Genomic DNA, 20,396 nt, shown 5'->3' with positions numbered 1-20,396 from the left:
CTGTTCTCCTGAAATGTGATGATGCTAATTCCTTATTCAGAGAACAAGTGCTATTTTCAGTTCTTCCACTGGGAAGAAAAAAAAAAAAAAAACCCACACGGGTATTCAAAAAATCCAAAGCTCTGGCACCTAGCCATGACAAAGAGCCAAAACTAATATGATTTCCTACAAACACTGGAATGTACTCTGCAAAACAGCTACGGTCCAGTGCGTATCAACTGCTGGTGGCCTTCCCCTACAGCTAACTACACACTGCCTGGATTAGCTACCAGTCATTTCAACCTCAGGCAATGCACTGTTCTTCATTATCTCCACTTCTAGCTTTTACGCATTTCATAATGAAATATTTTAAATGCTGAAGTCAGGATTGATGTTTTCTGATGCATTTTTGTATGTTGAATTAAAGCATGCATAGACCTTAACCATCTGTTAGTTTAAACAAAGGCAGCTATCAAGTCATGTGAATGGAGGCTACTTGAAAGATAATGACAATTACAGTGAATTTCACTCACACCCGCAGAGTTCACAGTTCAGCTATGAAGCTGTAAGAGGGTAAATAACTGCACACAGCCAAGAACGCAATGCATGCGATTTACAAAGCAAAAGCATCTTAGCTCAAAACATGACCCCAAGCAAATACCAGGAATTATCTGGAGGTCTATCAATCCCCACCCATATTTTGATCAGAGGAATAAAAAAACAAAACAAAAAAATCCAAACCACTAAGGAATAGGCAGGTTTGTCCAAGGGATGATCAAAATGATCCATATTTTATCAATGTTTTTGAAACATGGGCAAATACTTCAAAAAGCAAAATACTTTTAACTTACATGAGCCTGTATCACCTGTTACTCTGTTGAGCTTCTCACCAAGTTTCCAGGAGTGAGGAAGCCCACACACTTTACAGACTGCAGGTAGCTAATCAAAGAGTATCTACCCAACCAATCAATTGTGTAGATATCTATCCAGCTGGCCTTTCTACAGACAACTGAGCTAGCTGGATAAAGCTGTGTGAACAAAGCCCAGAATTACATGTTTAGACAGGCAAAAGATATTTTCACAATGTAAACAGAAAAGTGTCTGGGTTGAATAAATCTGTCCAATTGCTGCTGCCCACTGGAGTATGGATCCCATCCACAGCACCATTAATTGGTAAAGCAAAATTCCTGAAGAAAAAGTAACAAAATCTGAATAAAGTTTTCAAGGTTAAAAACTCTCATCCAGACGGAAGCCTTTTCCTTACTAGAACAGCTTGGCATTTCTGAATGGTAATAAAAGCATGAGAAATACAGGTTTGGAATAAGCACTGCTTTATTCTTCGAAGCAGAGTGCTCACTGTGGAGACACAACAAACATAATTCTTTATTTCATGCAGCCTGCTGTACTCCTGGACAAGAGAAACAGCTGGTACTAAATTTAAAAAAAAAAAAAAAAGTATTTTAAAAGAACCAGAGAGTACTAAACAGATTTTAGTGTGAAATATTTGTTTAGCCTTAGAATACCTGTGTCCTATGTTTGCAATGATAAACATAACAGGTTGGTTTTGTCACTTCTGTCTACATCCATTTGCTTTTGTAATTGAGTAATTTGTCTTGACAGGAAGAAAATCAAATGTACATCATTCCTCCAAGTGAGCCATCTGAACTTTAACAATGTACAAATACTGACATATCAGCTGCAAGTTGCAGATTTTGGTGCCCATAAAAAAGTGAAGAAACCCAGATTCCCGTCTGTTTTCACTAATAACTAAGCTAAGTGGAATTGCTTTCCACATTATCCTCCTCCTGCTGACCAGAAGCCAACTGTCCCACCACACAGGTGCACATATGTGATTGATCACTTCAACTCAAGGCCTGCAGCTCAGGATGTGACTTCATGGTCAGCTGAACAGAGATGAGGGGGGGCTACCACTAGAGGCAATGGCTATTCACACACCCCCCCTCTCTAACTATTCACTGTCACCTGCTGCACTATCATCCATGCTGGGCCACATCAGTGAAATAATCTGCCCTTTTAGGCAGACATTTGCACGTGTCTGCACTGTGCAAAAGGAACTCTAACAGGCTGGAAAGACAGGCACAATATAGTACAAAATTGTGTTTAGAGAACAAACCAACAAAAACAAAATAGGAGACCCTAAATGCCTACTCCCACCTTTTTCCTCTTGAAGAAACTATCATGATGCCCTTCCTAACCCGAAGTGTCATGAGTTGCCATGATGACACAAAGGAAAAGCTTATGCAGCACAGTCCCATATGATAGGAACAGTGAACTTTATTCCTAAACAAGGGCTCATGACACATATTCATTAAATTTATCCTACTGACCTGCTTCAAGTATTGTTTTTGCAGCAGAATACAAGTTCCAGAAAATGCTGCCAGCCAAAGGTCATCTTCACCTGCTGGATTAGTTCCAACTGCAGTGTCTTGGTTTTTTTCATGAAAGTGCTGACAAACAAAACCACTAAATCCCTGCCTCCCATTGACTCAATGAGAAAAATTCCATTAGTTTAATGCATTTTAACCCAAGTTACAAACTTCTGAGAACAACTGTGGTGAGAAAAAGTCAGAAAGGCCACATGCTGTTGATGTAAACTCAGCAGAAGTGCTTGGCACACAAGTAAACACACAATGAGTTAAAAACAAAAGCCAAAGAAATAAGGATAATATAAAATAACAGCAGCTTACCTTTTGAGGTGGTGGTCCATGGTCATCCAGATAAGTGGAATTTCCTACAAAAATAAGAAGGATGGAAATAAACAAAAGCCATCCAATGCAACTTCCAAACTTTCCAATTCATGGAACCAGTGCATCTCTATCCCATTAGTTTTGTGTTGTCAAATAATGAAAGGAAAATAAATTCCCTCTGCTTTATTTTTCGATTAACAAATAATTTATTGTGACTACATTTGTAACACAAGATTAGATGCAGATCGTCATTTTACCAAAAAAATCACGTGGCCCAAGGCAGTTTTAATAAATCAATCAGTATTCAATCATTTGTATGACAAAAAATTGCCAGCTGCATCCTTGTACATTTTAAGCAAGTGAGCATGGTTAACTTCAGAAAGTTTTCTTAAATAATCAAGTATCAAAGGCCTTTGTCAAATTTTGGTCTGATGGAACTGACAAGCATTCACTTCTCTTGCTTCCAACTGTATTTTCCCCAACCTCCAAGCTATTTCTTTGTTCCTAAACAGCACTGATTTAATGGGAGTTATATTCTGATGTAATTGCACCTGCCTTTTCAAGATGTTAGTTAAATTCAGACAAAAAGCTTCAGAAAAAATAAAAACTTCTTAACAAGTTCACCCTTCTTAGCTACAATAAAAAAGGAACAATTGCAGACTTTTTACCTCTTCTTTACAACCACACACTGATACATAAAACACACACTCCCTACCACACATAGGCTGTCTTCCATAACTGCCCTTCTCAAATCCTTCTCCAAAAGTATTAATCATGTGCTTTCCTAACACTTTCCAGCAGATGACAAAACCTTGCAGCAAGCCCAAAATTTCCCTTTGGGCCACATATGCCTCTCCTTTCAATCATCCTCCTACCAAAGACAGAAAAAACACCTCTGTTCTAACCTTACATCAGTATGAGGTACGAGAATTACTTTTACAGGTACCTACTAGACATCCTAAAGGCACATGGAAGAGGACTTTAAAAAACCTTGCCTTGCTCATGAGCTCCTAGGGTGTTGAATAGGCAACAGAAACACAGGCTGGTGGGATAAAGCATAATTCAGAACCAAAAGGTTTTTGTCTTTACAATCTGGCCAAACCTCTCACTATTCCAAGTGCCAAAACTTGCTTCCCAGAGGTTTCTAGATGGAGGAGGCAAGAAAAAGGTGTTTGTGTCTGAGTGTTATGGTTACAGGACAAGGAGGTGAAGCTTTAGTGTGGAATATTCAGTAGCACCCACACCAGTGCTGGGGGCTGGTTTCAGCAGGAAGAGCAGGGGGCTCTGAGTGGAACGGCCACCATTCCCCTGCTGGACTCTCAGGAGAGGCAGCTGCCACCCAGACCACATCATGGGGAGAGAGAGCTTTGCAGACCACCTCTGCTGCTGCAGCATGATGAATTTCTATGTACAACAAGAAGCTGGGATTACATCTCAGGAGCATTTTGCTTTCTGCTTTTCCTCTGTTTTTCCAGCATGTTACAAAGCCATGAAAATTTCAGTCAAAAGGCTTCCAACTCATCTAAAGGGAAGTCCCAATACCAATGCATGTTTTTACAGATCTTGGAAGAGTTTGTGCAATTAAAAAAGTCTGAACAGTAACTTTTTTTATGGTCATCTGAAATCACAAATCATCTTCTGAAGCATATAAGAAACTCATCTCTCTATATATTTGACACAAATACCCACCCTTTGAACAATCCAGTGACTTAATTTAATGCCATAGACAATACGGCTAATGCCCTACATTGAGGATAATTTCTTTATCTATCCCTCTCATATGATTCTAATTGCCAGGGAAGAAATTCAGCTCCCAGACTGCTAGAAGAGTTGGCAGTCTGGTTTTCTGTTAGCTATTCCACACACAGTGACACGGACTTGAAAAAAAGCATTTTTAAGCATTTCTCCTCCCACCTAATCTGGGGTGAGATCAAGGAAAACTTCTCATTCAGAATTTACCTTTCCTCTAGAACCAGGCTGTTACTACTTTGTAGCAGCTTTCTACTCTTTGCAATTTGGCAAGAAGAAAGATTGGCATTTATTGATAAAAACATTCCTTACAGTTTTCTCATTGTGTCAGGAAATTTTTTTCATTTTAATACATAACTAGAAAGTGATGTTTGTTGTCTAAACAAGCTAACACACTAGAAAAGTCAAACATTAGATGAAAACTACTAATTTTTTTTTTTTAAATTAGCAAAACTTAAGTTTCATAATTAGTGTTAAGGTGGTTACAAGAGTAACAGGTGGGGTTTTTTTTGTCTCCCCAAAACAAATGCAATTCATGCTTACCTAAATAAAAAGGAGTATTAACTACATATGTATTAACTATCTTTACCAATTACCTATCACAGCCAATTTCACAGCAGAGAAGGACTTGAATTACTAGTCAAGAGTTCACACAGCATCTTATAGTGCAGCATCAAGAGTGTCACTGTTATATCACAGAAAAATTTTTGAGATATTCCTTAAAATTAAAGAGCTTATAACTAAGTTCAGCTCTCTGTATCAGTAATGGATGCTCTCAGTATGGCGACTGCATTCTCCTTCCTTGGAAATTTTTAAATTATCAAAACAACATGGAAATATCTCTAGCTTTGAACATACGCCTTGTAGATTTGTCTTTAGTAATAAAAATGGTTTTTTCGCACAGTCTAGTGTATCCACTTAAAAGACAATTGTAGAATTATGGGCAATTTAGAAAAGTTGTTTTCAATGCAGTAGCTTACTCAAATTCAGAAGCTACAAACTGACAGAAACTAATTGCCCAGGTAACACAAGTGAAGAAGGAAACAGAGCATCCAGATTTCAAACAGATTTGAAACCTGGTCAGACTTACAAAGAGCAGAGGATGGAAAGCTGCGGACAGCCCCCACACCCCTACACTGCCCCAGACTCCATGGGCAGAGATGGCTCCTGTCTCATGTCACAGCTCCTCCTTCTGCTCCTCAGACAAACGAGCAGAATCAATCTCAGCGTCCACAGGTTGCCACAACAACTTAACGTTCTGAATTCTTTTGGCTTCAAGTTTTAATTGAGAAATTTTTTTTAGTAATAAAAGCAAAATTCTTTGCTGCACGACTCATACCATATACTAAGTAAAATACATTAAAATAACTCCACAAATCCAGCTGCAATAGAGTGCAGCAGCAGCCTGTGAGGTACACCAGCCAGCTCCTTAACCCCATGAAGCCCAGCAGTGCCCTCACTGTTCACTGCATTCTAGATCTCAGCTTGATTCCCCTCTGTCTGGAAAACAGGGGGCACACTACAGGAGCCTCAAGGAATGTAGAAATGTAACGAAAAATGTGAACCTATGCAAAAGGCCTGAAGGAAAGAGAATGACTTTCTAACACAAGAGGCCATGAAAATCTTAAGCATGACTCCCAGGATGGGTACTTGCAAGTTTTAAAAACTTAAAACAGGGTGACACTTTTACACATAGGACAACTTTTTAGACAATATATATCAAATTAGGTTAGTTTAAAAACAAAAGAAAAATTCAGCATTGGAAAGTACAAGGTAAAGCCAATCCATGAACTACCAGCTACTAACACCTTACATAATAGGAGAGTTGCACAGTAAAAATCAGAGACTTAGGAATGGATACCAAAAGTACTGTATGTAACCTCAATTGTTCATTGCAATTGCATTAACAAGGCTATCTAAGATGGAGAACATGATTTTACAGCTCTTATATGCTATGGCACAGACAACAAGCACTTGACATCACTACATGCCACAAGAAAAGAAGAGGCTTTCTGTGGTAGAAATGACAAAGTGGTAGAAGAGAGAGTCAATTTTCCTCACTAAGAACCTTGTACATTGACCCAAAGCAACCTATGGTATTTAAGTATTAGGATGACTTCTCACAACTCCTTTAATAAAGATACCATTGCTCTTGTCTGCTAATAACAAGATTATTTTAGTTGGCTTGTTTATTTGGTTTTTTTTTTCTCCTCTGGAGAATAGTATTTACTCTTCAAAAAGGAAATTTTCTGCCTTCCTGTAATAGCGTGAAAAGTCTAAGGCATTAGAAACAAGTCAGACAAAATAATCAAGTCTCAAAACAAGTGATATTACGCATTCCACAAACATGCTCAACAGCACACTTGGGCTGGCTGAACATGTCTCCTCCATACTCTGTCAGAGATGATTAAAAAAAGAGTCAGCTTTATTATAGAAAATGGTGAATACATGGAGGCAGTCCAAATTTTTCCATAATTCGTTATCTTTGAGGTTAAGTGAATCGGTTGTATGCAAAATCTTTGGGGAAACCTTGTGGTTATGTTCCTTTTTTCTTGGAATCACTGAAGTGTGGGGGTTTTGCTTGAAGTAAGCCAAGTTTCAACAGAGAAAGATGGTCAGTCAACCAGGATGAAGGACAAATACTGCTGTGTACAGTTCAGAACCACAGATAATGAAAGTAACTGCAATTCTGGAAAAAAAAAACCTTTTCAAAAAATACTGGAGAGTACAGGAATAGGAAGTAAATGGACTTGTGCATGAACTGAAGACCCTTTGATAGCAACTGAAACAGCGTGACTCTACTTGAAAAATTCCAATATCCCACGGAAAGAATTGTGTAAAGATAGGGAGAGACAGCCAACACTAAAAATGTGAAGCTTGGATGATTTTTCTGGAGCAGGGTTTTCCTTTGTAGGGAACCACAAGCAGCAGCCTAAGGGACCTGGGGTCCAGCTACGGCCAAATTTAATTTGTCTTGTGAAAATCCTTTGTTCTTTTCACTCAGTCACCATCTCAAACTTCCAGGCACCAATGCAACCTCTACTGGCAAACAATCCCTTATACCCTCTGACGTCTAAAGGAAAGTAACAATTTAATAGCTGTCTGAGGAGTCTTCTGGTCTGGAAATCAGACTGTGAAGAACAATTTTCCCACCAAGCCCCTCTAATCATTAAGAGCTGCACTTTCAAAATAAACTGAAGTGCCAGTGAGTTATCAGATGACTATAAATTCTGCTGTGCTTCTTTCTTTATTCTTTTTCCCTCCCAATTAAGCAGCAGACACCCTTAGAAATTTCATAGATATTTCTACATCTGAAATAATATGACTTTCTTAGTCATCATGTCTTGAAGCCCTTTGTGGTCCAAAGGCAGGAAGGGGGTTAGGAATTACAACTTGAAAACTAGCAGATGAGCAGAGTGATGTTGCCCACAGGTCATATCAAACCTAAGAGGGAAAACACTGCTATTGCTGAGGTCAGCACAGCTGCATCAGCTTTCACAGAGGAAAGTTTTCATAGAGGGGTAAGAAACCCCACTGACCAGTCTGCACTGGAATACAAAGTGACTTATTGCCATTTCTTCCATCATATGTAAAAAGCTGCGTACCTATAATTGGTTTCCTCTGTGCAAGGATAACATCCTATAAACATTTTCATTTTTAACCACAAAAAAAAACCCAAAACAAAACATTATTTTTCAAAGCATTCCACAACACATCTTTTTTCTTCCTTTCTTGCCTTTAAAATAATTTTGGTTATTCCTAGTTTTTAAAATCATAAATGCAAAAAAACCAACCACAACAACAAAAAACCAACCTACAGCCAAAAAACCAAAACCAAACCAGCACCACACCCACATTCAATGCAGTCTACATGACTGCCCACAATGAAGGAAAGAAGCTGGAACATGACAAATTTTGCTTTATTACCCAATGATCTGACCCCTAGAAACTTCATCATTATATAATTCAGATTTGATTACGTACAAGTTTCATACTTTAACACAACTAGGAGAGAAACCGGTACATTTAAGGAGAGTTTTTGAAAACTTACTGGCAATTTTGCATATGTGTTATATATGAAAGTACCACTGGAATACAGATATGAAGGGTTTGAATAACAGGAGGTTCTAAACCAGTGCAGGATATAATATACATCAGATGGCCCTCCTCTTGCAAAGAGGGAAGAATGCAGAAGGCAAAGCTACTTCAAAATCACAGAGCCTCTCTGAATTGTGAGCATACAAAAATGTACAGACAGGTGTTTCATTTAATTGTTTTGTCAATAAACTGCTTTATTAATACTGGGGGAAGGGAGGGGGAGAAAAATTAACATTTAATCAAGAAATAAAACAGCCCCACCACGTACTTTCCTGCATGCAAAGGAAAAGCACATATTCAGCTCTACTGAGACACTGCAGAGAAAGCCTAACAACAACAACAACAAAAAAAGTGCCATTAAGCCAAACTACTGAAATTTTATTTTAATTCATTTTGCTATGTAAACAAAGACTGTGATCTATTTTTGTGGCCGGGCCGCTCTTTACTAAATGCACTTCAAAGATCCATTAACCTCTTGTTAACTTCAGTCTACTTTTCACATGGTTCTTAAATTCAGCATTCTGGTATCACACAGCAAGTGAGCACAGATTAAATATGGTGTCCTTTTTTTCTCCTCAAAGATTTTTATTTTATCATCTGTCAAAAAGTGTGCCAAATATTTTGTAATGACTTCTATTGTTTTCTTAATTTCCTCAGCAAGACTTACCTTAACAAAATGCAGAGTCAGTTCTATAAATATACACAGGTGTTCCTGAGGGGAAAAAAAAAATCTCTCATGATGTATGGTCAAATAATAACTACAGCTACGCAGCTACCAACAAACCTGTTCTAAATTTAAAGGCATAAGTTAGGAGAATCTCAACAGCTGAACTGGCATCCACTGAAACAACACAGACAAACAAACACTGGTCTTCACTTCTTAGCTGGATAATGTGAGAATAATAATTGACACTGTATCAAATTATTATGGCTGAGTGCAAAAATAAGCAGAATAGCACAGAAACCAGCAAGTTAGAGAATAGTTAAAAATATCTGACAGTTGTAAATAAGCTTGACACTATGACATCCAGGTAGCATACTTGGGAATCTGCAGTACTTGGAAGACTGCAGTAAAACTGTATCTGAGAATTAACAGGGATTGAACAAGTCAAAATATGTCTGAAAGAAAATTCTCTCCAAGTAGCTATCAAAACCCAATACTTTTAAATGGGAAACAGGAAAGTGTTAAAACAATCAGGTGATGAAGACTGGACAGCACTGAAGATACCCAAGAGGAAATTAGTCAAGCATCTGCCAGGAATGACCCAGGTGTTATCATGCTGCTTTAGAACCAACAGGCAAATTAAACCAGGTCCTATTCAAGCAATATTTCTTTTTAATGATTATCTCCTTTTTTTATTTTAAGTCAGGCAAACATCCCTTGGGTGTTGTTCTGGATCCTATTACTCAATATTCTCATTCATTACTTGAAAGATGCATTAAAGAGCACGGGTATCAAATTTGACAACAATACCAAACGAAGGGACTTAAAATCTGCTGAAACCCTGAGGAGAACAGAAACATACTGATCTGTTACAGCAATGGTCTGAAAAGACAAGATATGATCCAGTAAAAACAAGCATAAAAACGTCATCTTGGAAAAGGGCAACATCTTCATAAAAGCAGAATGGAAACAAAGTGGAAACTACAGAAAAGAGCCACAATGGGAGTTGAAAATCAGTTCCCGTCCTTTGGATCTCTTTGAGTACTCTTTGAAAGCTTTTAAAGATCATTCCACTCCAGCTGAATGTATAGAGACAGTTTCACTAGTTTGGTAAAACGTTCATTTTGACTGTCATATGAAGAAACTTTTTAAGACTTAGGATTACTCCATTTTCCTCTTTTCCTCCTAAGTGGGCGATAACTGCAAGAATATTTGCAAGCCATTTGACTTCTTCAGAGAAAACTTTTTTCCCCTCTGCTGTGCAGAATGCATGACACAGAGGAAGAAACTCTATGGGAGTGATGGTGGTACAGCTGTAGCACTTCCCCTTTCAGTGCACACACTCTGCCACACAGGGAACAGCACAGCCAGCACAGGAGACCTCCCTCTCTCTGCACAGCTGAGGTACAGGACTGCAACTCCACAGATGAACCTTGTCTTTACAAGGCTCCCCTTACCAAAGTGATGACATTGAGGCTGAGGGATAGACAAAGTACATCATGATGAAGCTTCAATGAAGACCTTGTCAAGTGCAAGGCCTCTTAGTCTCACTTCACTCTGCCATTCAGGCTACAAACTCCAGGGAATCTGTATCTGACCAGACACCTTCTCAGATGATACCAGTCTCAAGAGTTTCCTCTTACATCAGTGCCAGACATCAGCTCTGCTCTTTCACATGATGTTTTTCCAGAGACAAGAGTTTTATTATTTAAACTTACCCCAACTTGCAAGCTTTATTCCTGTCTGCTGCATTTACGCAGATATAGTTCTGTCCTTTCCCCCTGTACAGGCAATCCTGGCAAACAGCGAGTCAATGAATTTTGGAAAACACCCAACTGGCAAGTCACCAGTTATTCAAGGAAGACTTTTATTACTATTATTAGTATTATTAAGTACTACACTGCAAATGCTATCCAGAAGGAGTGGTTTGTTGGGTGTTTGGTTTGAAGTTCCTGCCCCTGGAGGCACATTTCCGAGAAGCTGCCTAGGTCTGTGGTCTGACCCCAGCGGCACCTTCCTAGCAGAGAAAAAATGAACATGCTTCACAGAAAATTGGTCACATAGATCTCTAAAGAATTATTCATATTTTTATTGTGCTGAAGCCAAATGAGTTTTCCTTGCATGTGCTTTTCACAACATCTGAGTCATACGGTTGCTATGATTTTGTCACACGTTTTCACAGAGACAGCTGCATTTAGGAAAATGGACCCCCTATGTGAGGTAGCCTGACAAGATCGAGCTCTATGTCTGTTTTTCACTTCCTCCATATTTCAGGTTCTTTTAGTATCTGATTTTAAAAAGTAAAAATGAAAATTGGAAAAAAGAGCCTTTTTACAAGTCTGTCTCCTTTTCCTCCTAACCAGTTTTTTGTGCCACAGGAGAACCACTGTAAAACTCTTCCATATACTTATATGCCTCCTGAAAAGCAAGAGCACTCTATGTAAGAAGCAGCTATCTTTGTATTGCTTTCTTTCTGAATATAGAATTACAAAAAAAGAATTATAAATTGTTTAACCATTATTAACTTCCCATCCTCCAAGGTCTTAACACATACAAAATTAAAAGCAGCATTTCTTGCTAAGTCTGTTAGCCACTTATAACTGCAAAATGGAGCATATAAATAGGTCAGATAAGGAACATAATGTGCCCAAATGAGCTATTTCTTCTTTATGACATATTAGCATAAAATTTTATTAATCTCTACTAAAAAAAATACTACAGCTTGGGATGGCTTTCAAGACTTCAACATGATTTAATAGAAATATTTTCCATTACTATAAATGCTTTGGCCAAGGTACTCATTTTTCACACTATCCAGCTTCTATTCATGAAGACATTTTAACTCTTCTCTACCCCAGTCCCAAACAGATGCATTTGAGTGACATAAAGACTTCTCCGTGCAGGAGTTTTGTATTTTAAGAATTTCTGTATACAAAGTGCATGTTCAAAAACAAGGGATGAGATTTAGCAAACATAAAGCATTGCACTAGACTTAGACCTGCCTTTCTATTTCAGCACCCTTTCATCTCCTGCTATAGTAAAAGTAGAGTATTAACCCCATTCCTGTCATTCCAAATCCTTGCAATACATAAGTTCTACTTTGGATTTCAGTCTTTACTGAGAAGAATCATTTTGGTCAGTATTTCTGGAAGTATTTTCTTCCTCTACAAAGCATTTCAAGTGTCCAGCACAAACCTTATGATTTCTATAAGCATTACATTTTCTGCCTTTAGCCTCATTTCTCATGTTCTTAAATAAGATTTCTACCCATTTTTGTATGAGTGCATGATTTGTCACATTGATTAGTAAACATTTGGTAGGATGCTCTATGAAAAAAAAAATAATGCATTGTTTTGCTCTTCAGAATCTAATGCTGTCATCATTACTGCAGCTGAGAACCCATGCATACATAAACCAGGCTTACCTGTGCCAAAGACACTACACAGCCCTCACGAGTTTCATCAACTCAGGCATATCCAGCAGTAAATACAAACATGTACCAATTTGAAACAGCAAAAATTTGGCTATAAATTTTTTTATAAGCATTTTGTATGCTTTCTATTTTCAAAACTTTGAATGAAATCTTTAGAAGACAAGTTTTCAGATGTATTGATTAATTCTGGCTGCCTTAAGCTCTCCACTGACTAAAACAGCATTGTAAAAGTCTCAGCAATGGCAGGTTCTGCATTAACATTGTTATGTGGAAAAGGTAACTACACTTGTAGCAGTGCCATAAAACTACAGAAGTAGACCAAGTGCCATCAGCCTCAGCAGAAGTCTTCAAATCAGTATTATTTCTCTTGTCCTCTCTAGCTATCCTGGAAAGATTTGCACTTCATATATCTACTCCTAACCTAACTGGGAAGAGTTCAAACTTGAAGGCAACTAAGAGGGTCTAAAATGCATTTGAACTCACTGGGATAAATGTTTACTTAGGACTGCTCTTGGATGCTTTGACCGCACTCATGAACTCTGAGTTGCAAACATTCACTACTGGTAACAATTACCTAGGCGTGCTCTTTCTTTTTATATCATTTTCCTGTGTTTTATTTAGCCTGGAGAACCACATCAGGATGTCACCACTAAGATGTGGCAGTTTAATAGATCTCTAACTGCCACTCACCAGGCCTCCTGCAGACAAGGTTTCTTACATGAGACATCTTAAAATATATGAAAAACATCTGTGCCATGTAGACTATGACAATATAGTAGTCATTATCTAAATTCAACTTCTCAATGTACACAGGGATTAAAGTAATTTTTTTACTATATCTACATATAACTAGCTAAATATATAAATATACATATAAGCAACAACCTCTGCTTTGCTTCAGTGGTTCGGAGATTTCTAAAAAACATTAATTTAGTTGTTTCAAAAGTTACAGCAAAGGTATTCACAACATCACATCCTACAGACCAGTATAAACTAGAAGTACTATTATATCATGTATGATGGTGTAACATTTTAAGGACATGCTTGCCAACCTTCTGTTTAAGAGCAAAAAGTGTTTTCTAATGCCAGAACTTTATGACAATGATTTTTAACTTTTGCTGAAAGGTGAGAATAGGCTTCTTGTTCTAATCATACAGCAGGCAGAGTGATGTTATTCTATATTTCCTAGGGTAATTTCAGCAAGAGTATTTAATTTCTACAATTTTCCATTGAGTTTGGCTGAGCTAGAGAGTAAAGAAATTGCAACACACTGAAATCAATGTTCAGATACATGAAAAATGCAAACCTTTGTCCTTTATTCTGCATTAGATTCCACATTTCTCTGAAAGATGACATTATCAAAAAATATAGGGAAATCTTCCCAGAGAAATCTAATCTAAAGAGTTGTTTATATTGTTTTACATCAAAAAAAAACTGTCAAAAAAACTTGAAGACCCTCTACAGCTAAGCCAGGCCACTGTTTGATGCTATCCAACTGTCAACAGCAACTGTGGTACTAGGAAAATGTTATTTTTAACTACTATTTGTATAGTATATATTTAAAGTATTAATCATTAAATGTGTCCTTCTCTCTGTTTTATCTCCAAGGATGCAAGAAGAATACAAAAAAAAAAAAAAAATCATATACAAATGTAACATAAGAAGCATTCTCTCCCCTATTACAAAGTTAGAGTTGTGATTTTCTGTGTATTACAAGCTTAAATACAAACTTACATACAATTACAGATCAGTTCACACTTGCAAGTAATGTATTTCCTTAAATAAAAGCATTCTTACGTGGCAAGAACATCCAGATCTCATTGATTAATTTTCTTACGGCTTTGTCTTTCTTCACATGGGATTTCTGCCCCTTTACAGATGAGGTTCTCTAAGTATTCCTCTAATTGGTAGCAAGTAACTCTGAAGTTAAATTATTGAGTTCCCCAGGCAACAACACATTGCAAAACTGACTTCTAAGCAAGCCCCATCTAGGATGCAGTCATCAATCAGGAAATGTGTTCATACAAGCGCTGCAGAAACAAAGTCAAATCTCATTCCATGTATTCAAGCATTCACTGCTCACAGGTTTTGTTTGGTGTGCTTTTTAAAATATTTTACTGGGTTCTTTGTTGGTCTGGGTTTTTTTAACTCTTATGGTTTAAAGCCAGGTGCTTGAAAATTAAGGAACCTGACATAGAAACTGCAGTGTAAAAATCATCAGGACACACAAGCAGCTATGGAGATAGCACCTGCAGTTCTGACATTAGTTATTAGTAGAGAATGTAAAGCTTCTGTAAATTATCCTGACCTCTGATTCAAAGATGGAGGTACTTTCTGAAGAATATGGAACTCTGCCCTTTGAATGGACTCCTATGGGAAAGAGATCCTTTTAAAAAAAGACGCTAAAAAATCAGTATAATGCCAACACCAAATTTGTTTAAATCTGATCACAGCCTATGCATTTGAAAAGGGCACACTTGGCAGACTGCACTGCCATGGCAATTTGATACCCTGATATAAAAGTGAAATAACCTCTGAGCAAAGTTGCAGCAGCTTGCTCTGGGCTTCCATGTCTTTTGGCCTGACAACACTCCAGGCTTTGGGACACGTGTCAGGACTTTTGTGGCATTACTTTCCTCTTTAGACCTCAAAAATTCATCTCAGACTTCCTACCACAAGTCATTTTGTTCCAAGTCTTGACATCCTTATGGATCCGCTATCGGCAGCTCTCATGCTATGGTCAGCCAGTGTCAGCGCCTCAGCTCCCCTAACTCCAAACAAAATACAGCTGTGAAAATACCTCCTCTCTGCTGCCACTGCAGCTTCACACAAGCTATTTAAGAGGTCTCCACTGTTTTCTTCTCGTTTCCCACAGCAGTTTCCACTGTATTACATTATTTAACAATCAAGAGTCCTCCTGAATTTATTTTTGTCAAACTGTAAGAAACAATGTAATTCCCCTAGCTGTCTTTTCAAAAACAGTACATTATTTTTTAATAAAATTGGAACAAACAGATAAGAAAGAAAACCCAGCCCTAGACATTTTTCTGACATGGAAAATATACCAGTCTAAATTATTGAAAATTAGAAAGCTGAAAATGGGACCTTAAGAAGGTAAAAACTGAGGTAGAAGACTTGACAAAATGCCATGGCACTGGGATTACCAATACTTGTATTTCAGAAGACACCAGTGTATTTACTGAGGCTGAGATTTGAGTTTGCAGCCAAGGCACAAGCAATAAAGTACTTCAAATGACTTGACTGGGCCCAGAGCTCCTACTCCCTCACCAGGCAGCTTTCTTCCCTTCTTTGCAGTCCTCCATTAAATAAGACAAAACAGTGTCATCACTTCAAATATCTTTAATATCAATTTTGTCTTCAGCCAGCCTTAACTACAAATCATTGTTGACATATTTTGTAAGAGTAATAGAAGTGAACCATTATAAAAGCCCTGTGAGGGGTTACTTTAATACAATAGTTCCTGAAAAGACATGAGAGGAGTTGATATTTTAAAATAAGGTCTGCATCAGCAGTGCTTGCAGGACTGAGCCTTAAGATTAGCACCTCTTTGGAAAGAGGATACAGCCTTCTGACACACTCATGTAGGGCCCAATATTCAACTAATTCTTCACCATTAACTAAAACACATCAAGTTTCCAACAGCCCTAAAAGTTTATTATTCATTTATTTTAGCCCAGGACTTTATAAACTCATACACTTTTGACTCTTTCATTGGCACGTAAACAAGCAATGCATTTAGCTCCAAAGAAACCCTGCAATATACTGCCATTTTAGATCATGGAAACTTCAAGAAAGAAGCATAAATAGAGTGCCATCAGCTAGAACATGAATTGAGTGAGCACAAACAAGATTTTGATAGGCAGCTATATGAGGCATATATAAAATGACAGAATTTTACAGCAAAACAGAGAATCCTACACATCACCCCAAGTTGAAACTTGGGGTGATGTGTAGTGGTTGTGTCACTTTTGTTTTCTTTTTAAAACAAATGGCCTGGTACATGAATCACAGCATGAAACACACATACCATCATCCCACCCCTCTCAATAAACCTAAAAACTCTAGAGCTTGACAGCGAACCTAGGAAGACCAGTTTTGTGCTCATATATCCTTTCAAAGTTTGGTTTGTTCATTGTTTCTCTCCTTCTATCTCAACTGCTATTTTAGAAGTGTGTCTTTATTATAATGTAATCATATTCTACATACAACCTTGACTGGAAGAAAAGCAACTTTGCATTGATTCATCATATTAAGCTACTACATTTCTGCTTGGCCTGGGAAGGATGCCAACAGGGTAAGCATACTCCTGCCACTTTCAGTTAAGGAAAAAATTTCAGAGCCTTATGCTTCTTTCTGCACTCAACAAACCATAACTTTGCTGATATTCTCCCTTTTTATAAAGCAGCTGAATGACAGGATCCATTTTCACCATATATTCTCATGGCACTTCCTGAATGCTTGGTCAAATTTTAAGTACCATGTCTGAAAGCTTTAACTAACAGAGGTAATCTCTTATGAATTTGCCAAGAAAAGAAGAAAAAAACAAACAAGCAGAACCATGGATATCAGCACCTTGTCACTGACATTGTAAAGTCTCAGTCTTACGCCACATCCTCCTGGGCTACTGCAGGTACATAGATCCCAGGAAAAGCCCAGACTCCATGCAAAATGCCAGCCTTGTTCAAGGGATCAAGGCCATGTCCTCAACCTCTTCCACCATCATTGCTGAATCTGGGAGTGCTACCAGCAACAGCAGGACCATTTCCTTTAAGTTAAACTTCTACAGAGTCTGGAGACAGTGTTCACAGCTGCCAATGTCCACAGCTCCGAGGAGTCGCAAGCCTTGGTTTAGACTGCAGAATCACAGAATCATTTTGGTTGGAAAAGACCTCTCAGATCATTAAGTCTAGTACTGCCAAGTACATCACTAAACCATGTCCCTAGACACCACATCTACACATCTTCTAAATACTGCCAGGAATGGTGACTCAACCACTCCCCTGGGCAGTCTGTTCCAATGCTACTGTTTCAGTGGAGAGATTTTTTTCTAAAATTCAATCTAAACCTCCCTGGGCACAATTTAAGGCCACTTTCTCTTGTCCTTAAAATTGCTTGTTATTTAAGAGTTGTAACACCCCCAGCTTGCTACAACCTTCTTTCAGGTAAAAAGTGGTAGGGTCACCAAGCTGAACAATGCCAGTGTTTCCTTAGATGCTCCTCATAGGACTTTTTCTCTAGGCCTTTCACCAGGTTTGTTCATCTTTTCTGGGTGTATAATTTGGATACATTTAAATGCAAATACATTCAAAATTACTGTGGCAGCCAACAAAGGAAAAGGGCAGTGCACATCAGGGTAAAGAAACGTAGCACAAATGAACAAGAAAACAAATATTAAGATGAACAGTGTCTAAAAAGTTTTTGGACTTCCATTGCTGTTTCTCCAAGTTGTGGATGCAACAGAGCCAGCCCTATTTATTGGCCAACACTGGTACCTTTGCTGGGGCTAAGGCAGATGATGCTCCAGAAGCAAACAGGTTCATCACATCACATAACGGTGTTCTAACCACAGATCACAAAAAACCCCAAAAAACAACACCCATAACCCAGAAGGAGAAAACTAATGAAAGCTACCATTTACCTAGGTACTTATTTCTTATGCTAGTTTCTCAGCTGTTCTGCAGAACAGATTCTCAAATTATCAGAACCCACATGAACATTCAGAATAATTTCTGCTGGAAGACAGTCCTGAAATCATTGGAAACTTTCAGCACCATAAGTTTTGGTTATGCAGAATAGTTTCTCCTCTGAAGGAAAGCAGGATCTCCTACAGAAACCTGAGCTGTTACAAAGTGGACTTTTCTGACACTTAACTTTTGTACAATATTCACACAAAAATACCAGGCAATCAAGGCACCCTTTCCAAAGCATGCATACATCTGAAAGTGTACAACACAAATAAAAGACAGCTCTGAAGTGTCAAGAACTTTAATGTGTTTGTATTACTTTATACTACATTGCTAGTTAGCACTGACTTCACCCAGACAGAACAGGACAGCAATGTATGTTAGTAGTAGTTAGGGAAGTCTGGGAAAAGTGATTTCACAGTACAGCTAAAATCTAGGAACAATTTAGTCACTCCAAGATCACGAAGGGGAGAGCACATTTACTCCTCCCAGTTGCTGAGCAATATCCTGGATGAACTACAGTTTCTGTTAAAATGATCACAGAGAAACAGGCATTTTACAATCTCAAAAATTGTTTTCAGTACAGAAGTAAGTGAAGGCAGTTCACACTTTTCAGGAAACTCATAAAGGCAGTACAAGAATATTAGAAACTGAGCTATGATGATAACTGAGCAGTGATTAGAAGACTTTTTGTTGTTATGGAAGAGTATCTTCACTTTTAACATAAAACTGCTTTCACACAGTTAAAATTATAGTCTTTTTTACTTCCTTGCAATCTGGCACACAATCTGGTTTTTTTACTTGACTTCTGTTATTAGTATACCATTTAGGACCCAGAACATTATGCAAGGTTGGCATTTTAATTATTTTTCTGCAAGTATGAGAGTCCCATATTTTTTCCCACAACTGACCTGTTATTTACTGTCAATGTATTATTTCTACATTATTCTGAAATGTGTCACTGCCCTTTCTGGTATCCTTACAGTATCTTTGCTTCAGCATCATCTGCAAATATAATCGAACTGTTACATCTCCCCTTGCTAAGCACTAGAACAGATATTGCTCAAAACCAGAGTACTGATCCTTAATAGACATCTTCCCTAACATGCACATATGTCAGAACAGCTGTAACACCATAGTATATGAAAAATATTATATATATTACTAGTATTGCTGTTGTCATGGTTTGACACTGGCACAATGCCGGTGCCTCCATGAAAATGCAATCTCTCAATTGAATGCTGTGAAATGCGATCGAGAACAGAGCAAAGCAGGCCCAAGCTTAATAACAAGGAAAAAAAACTTTATTAAGCTACTACTACTATACTACTATAAAAGGAAAAAGAAGGAAAAACACACACACAAAATTAAAAATGAAAACTTTCCAAAGCATTCCTCCTCCCACCACCCATCTCCAACAAACCACAGCGAGACACAATCTGGACCCCAATCAGGTTTCCACCCTCCAGACAATCGATACTCAGTCCATCGAGGGAGAGAGGAGTCCCTCCCATGCCACAGACCCCCCAAGAAACACAGCTGCCACATCCCGTGTTTCCATGTCACCGCCCGGAGAAAAAGTTTGCCATGGTGGCCCTCTCCTTTCCATGCACAGTGCTCTCACCACCAATGCATGGATGGACAGACTGCTTTTTAGGATTTTTCCTTTCAAGGATGCCCTGCCAAGAGGGGAAAAAACAACAGTTAATTTTTTCATTTTTGGGACCACAGTCCCCCCCATTTTTCCCCTGGGGCCAAGGGTCCAAGAACAGAGATCTTCTTCTCTTCTTCCTCTGTGAAGACAGGGGCACCACCACAAACTTCCCTAACTTTTCTCTGTTCGCTCTACTTCTGTCTTTTCCCAGCTGAAGCAGGTCTCTTGGGCTCGCCAGCATCCTCCTAAAATACAGTCTCTCTTGGAGGAGAAGATCAGTTCAATCTGTGGCTACCAAGAAAAAGTCCAGCCAAAAGCCACTCCATCATCTCCTCCCACCTAGAATTTCTCCTTCCAACATCCCAGGTCCCAGGCTGTCTCTCAACCCGAGGAGGAGAAGAATTTC

At 38.3% G+C, this 20,396-nt stretch overlaps 1 protein-coding gene across 3 annotated transcripts in view; it reads right to left on the bottom strand.

Annotated features, from left to right (window-relative positions):
- UST (uronyl 2-sulfotransferase) overlaps positions 1-20,396 on the bottom strand; it is a 149,520-nt gene that overhangs the window by 90,347 nt on the left and 38,777 nt on the right. For 2 of the 3 annotated variants that reach the window (XM_072927066.1, XM_030268195.4), the window contains exon 2: positions 2,688-2,731. The exons of the other annotated variant lie outside the window; for it this stretch is intronic. In XM_072927066.1, the coding sequence (XP_072783167.1) occupies positions 2,688-2,731 (44 nt within the window). The remainder of the gene's footprint in view (positions 1-2,687; positions 2,732-20,396) is intronic. 3 annotated transcript variants of the gene reach the window in all.

This window comes from Taeniopygia guttata, chromosome 3, assembly GCF_048771995.1.
Source record: "Taeniopygia guttata chromosome 3, bTaeGut7.mat, whole genome shotgun sequence".
Taxonomy (NCBI): Eukaryota; Metazoa; Chordata; class Aves; order Passeriformes; family Estrildidae; genus Taeniopygia; species Taeniopygia guttata.
The sequence above is the reverse complement of the archived record's forward strand: the minus strand, read 5'-3'. Positions and strand labels throughout refer to the sequence as shown.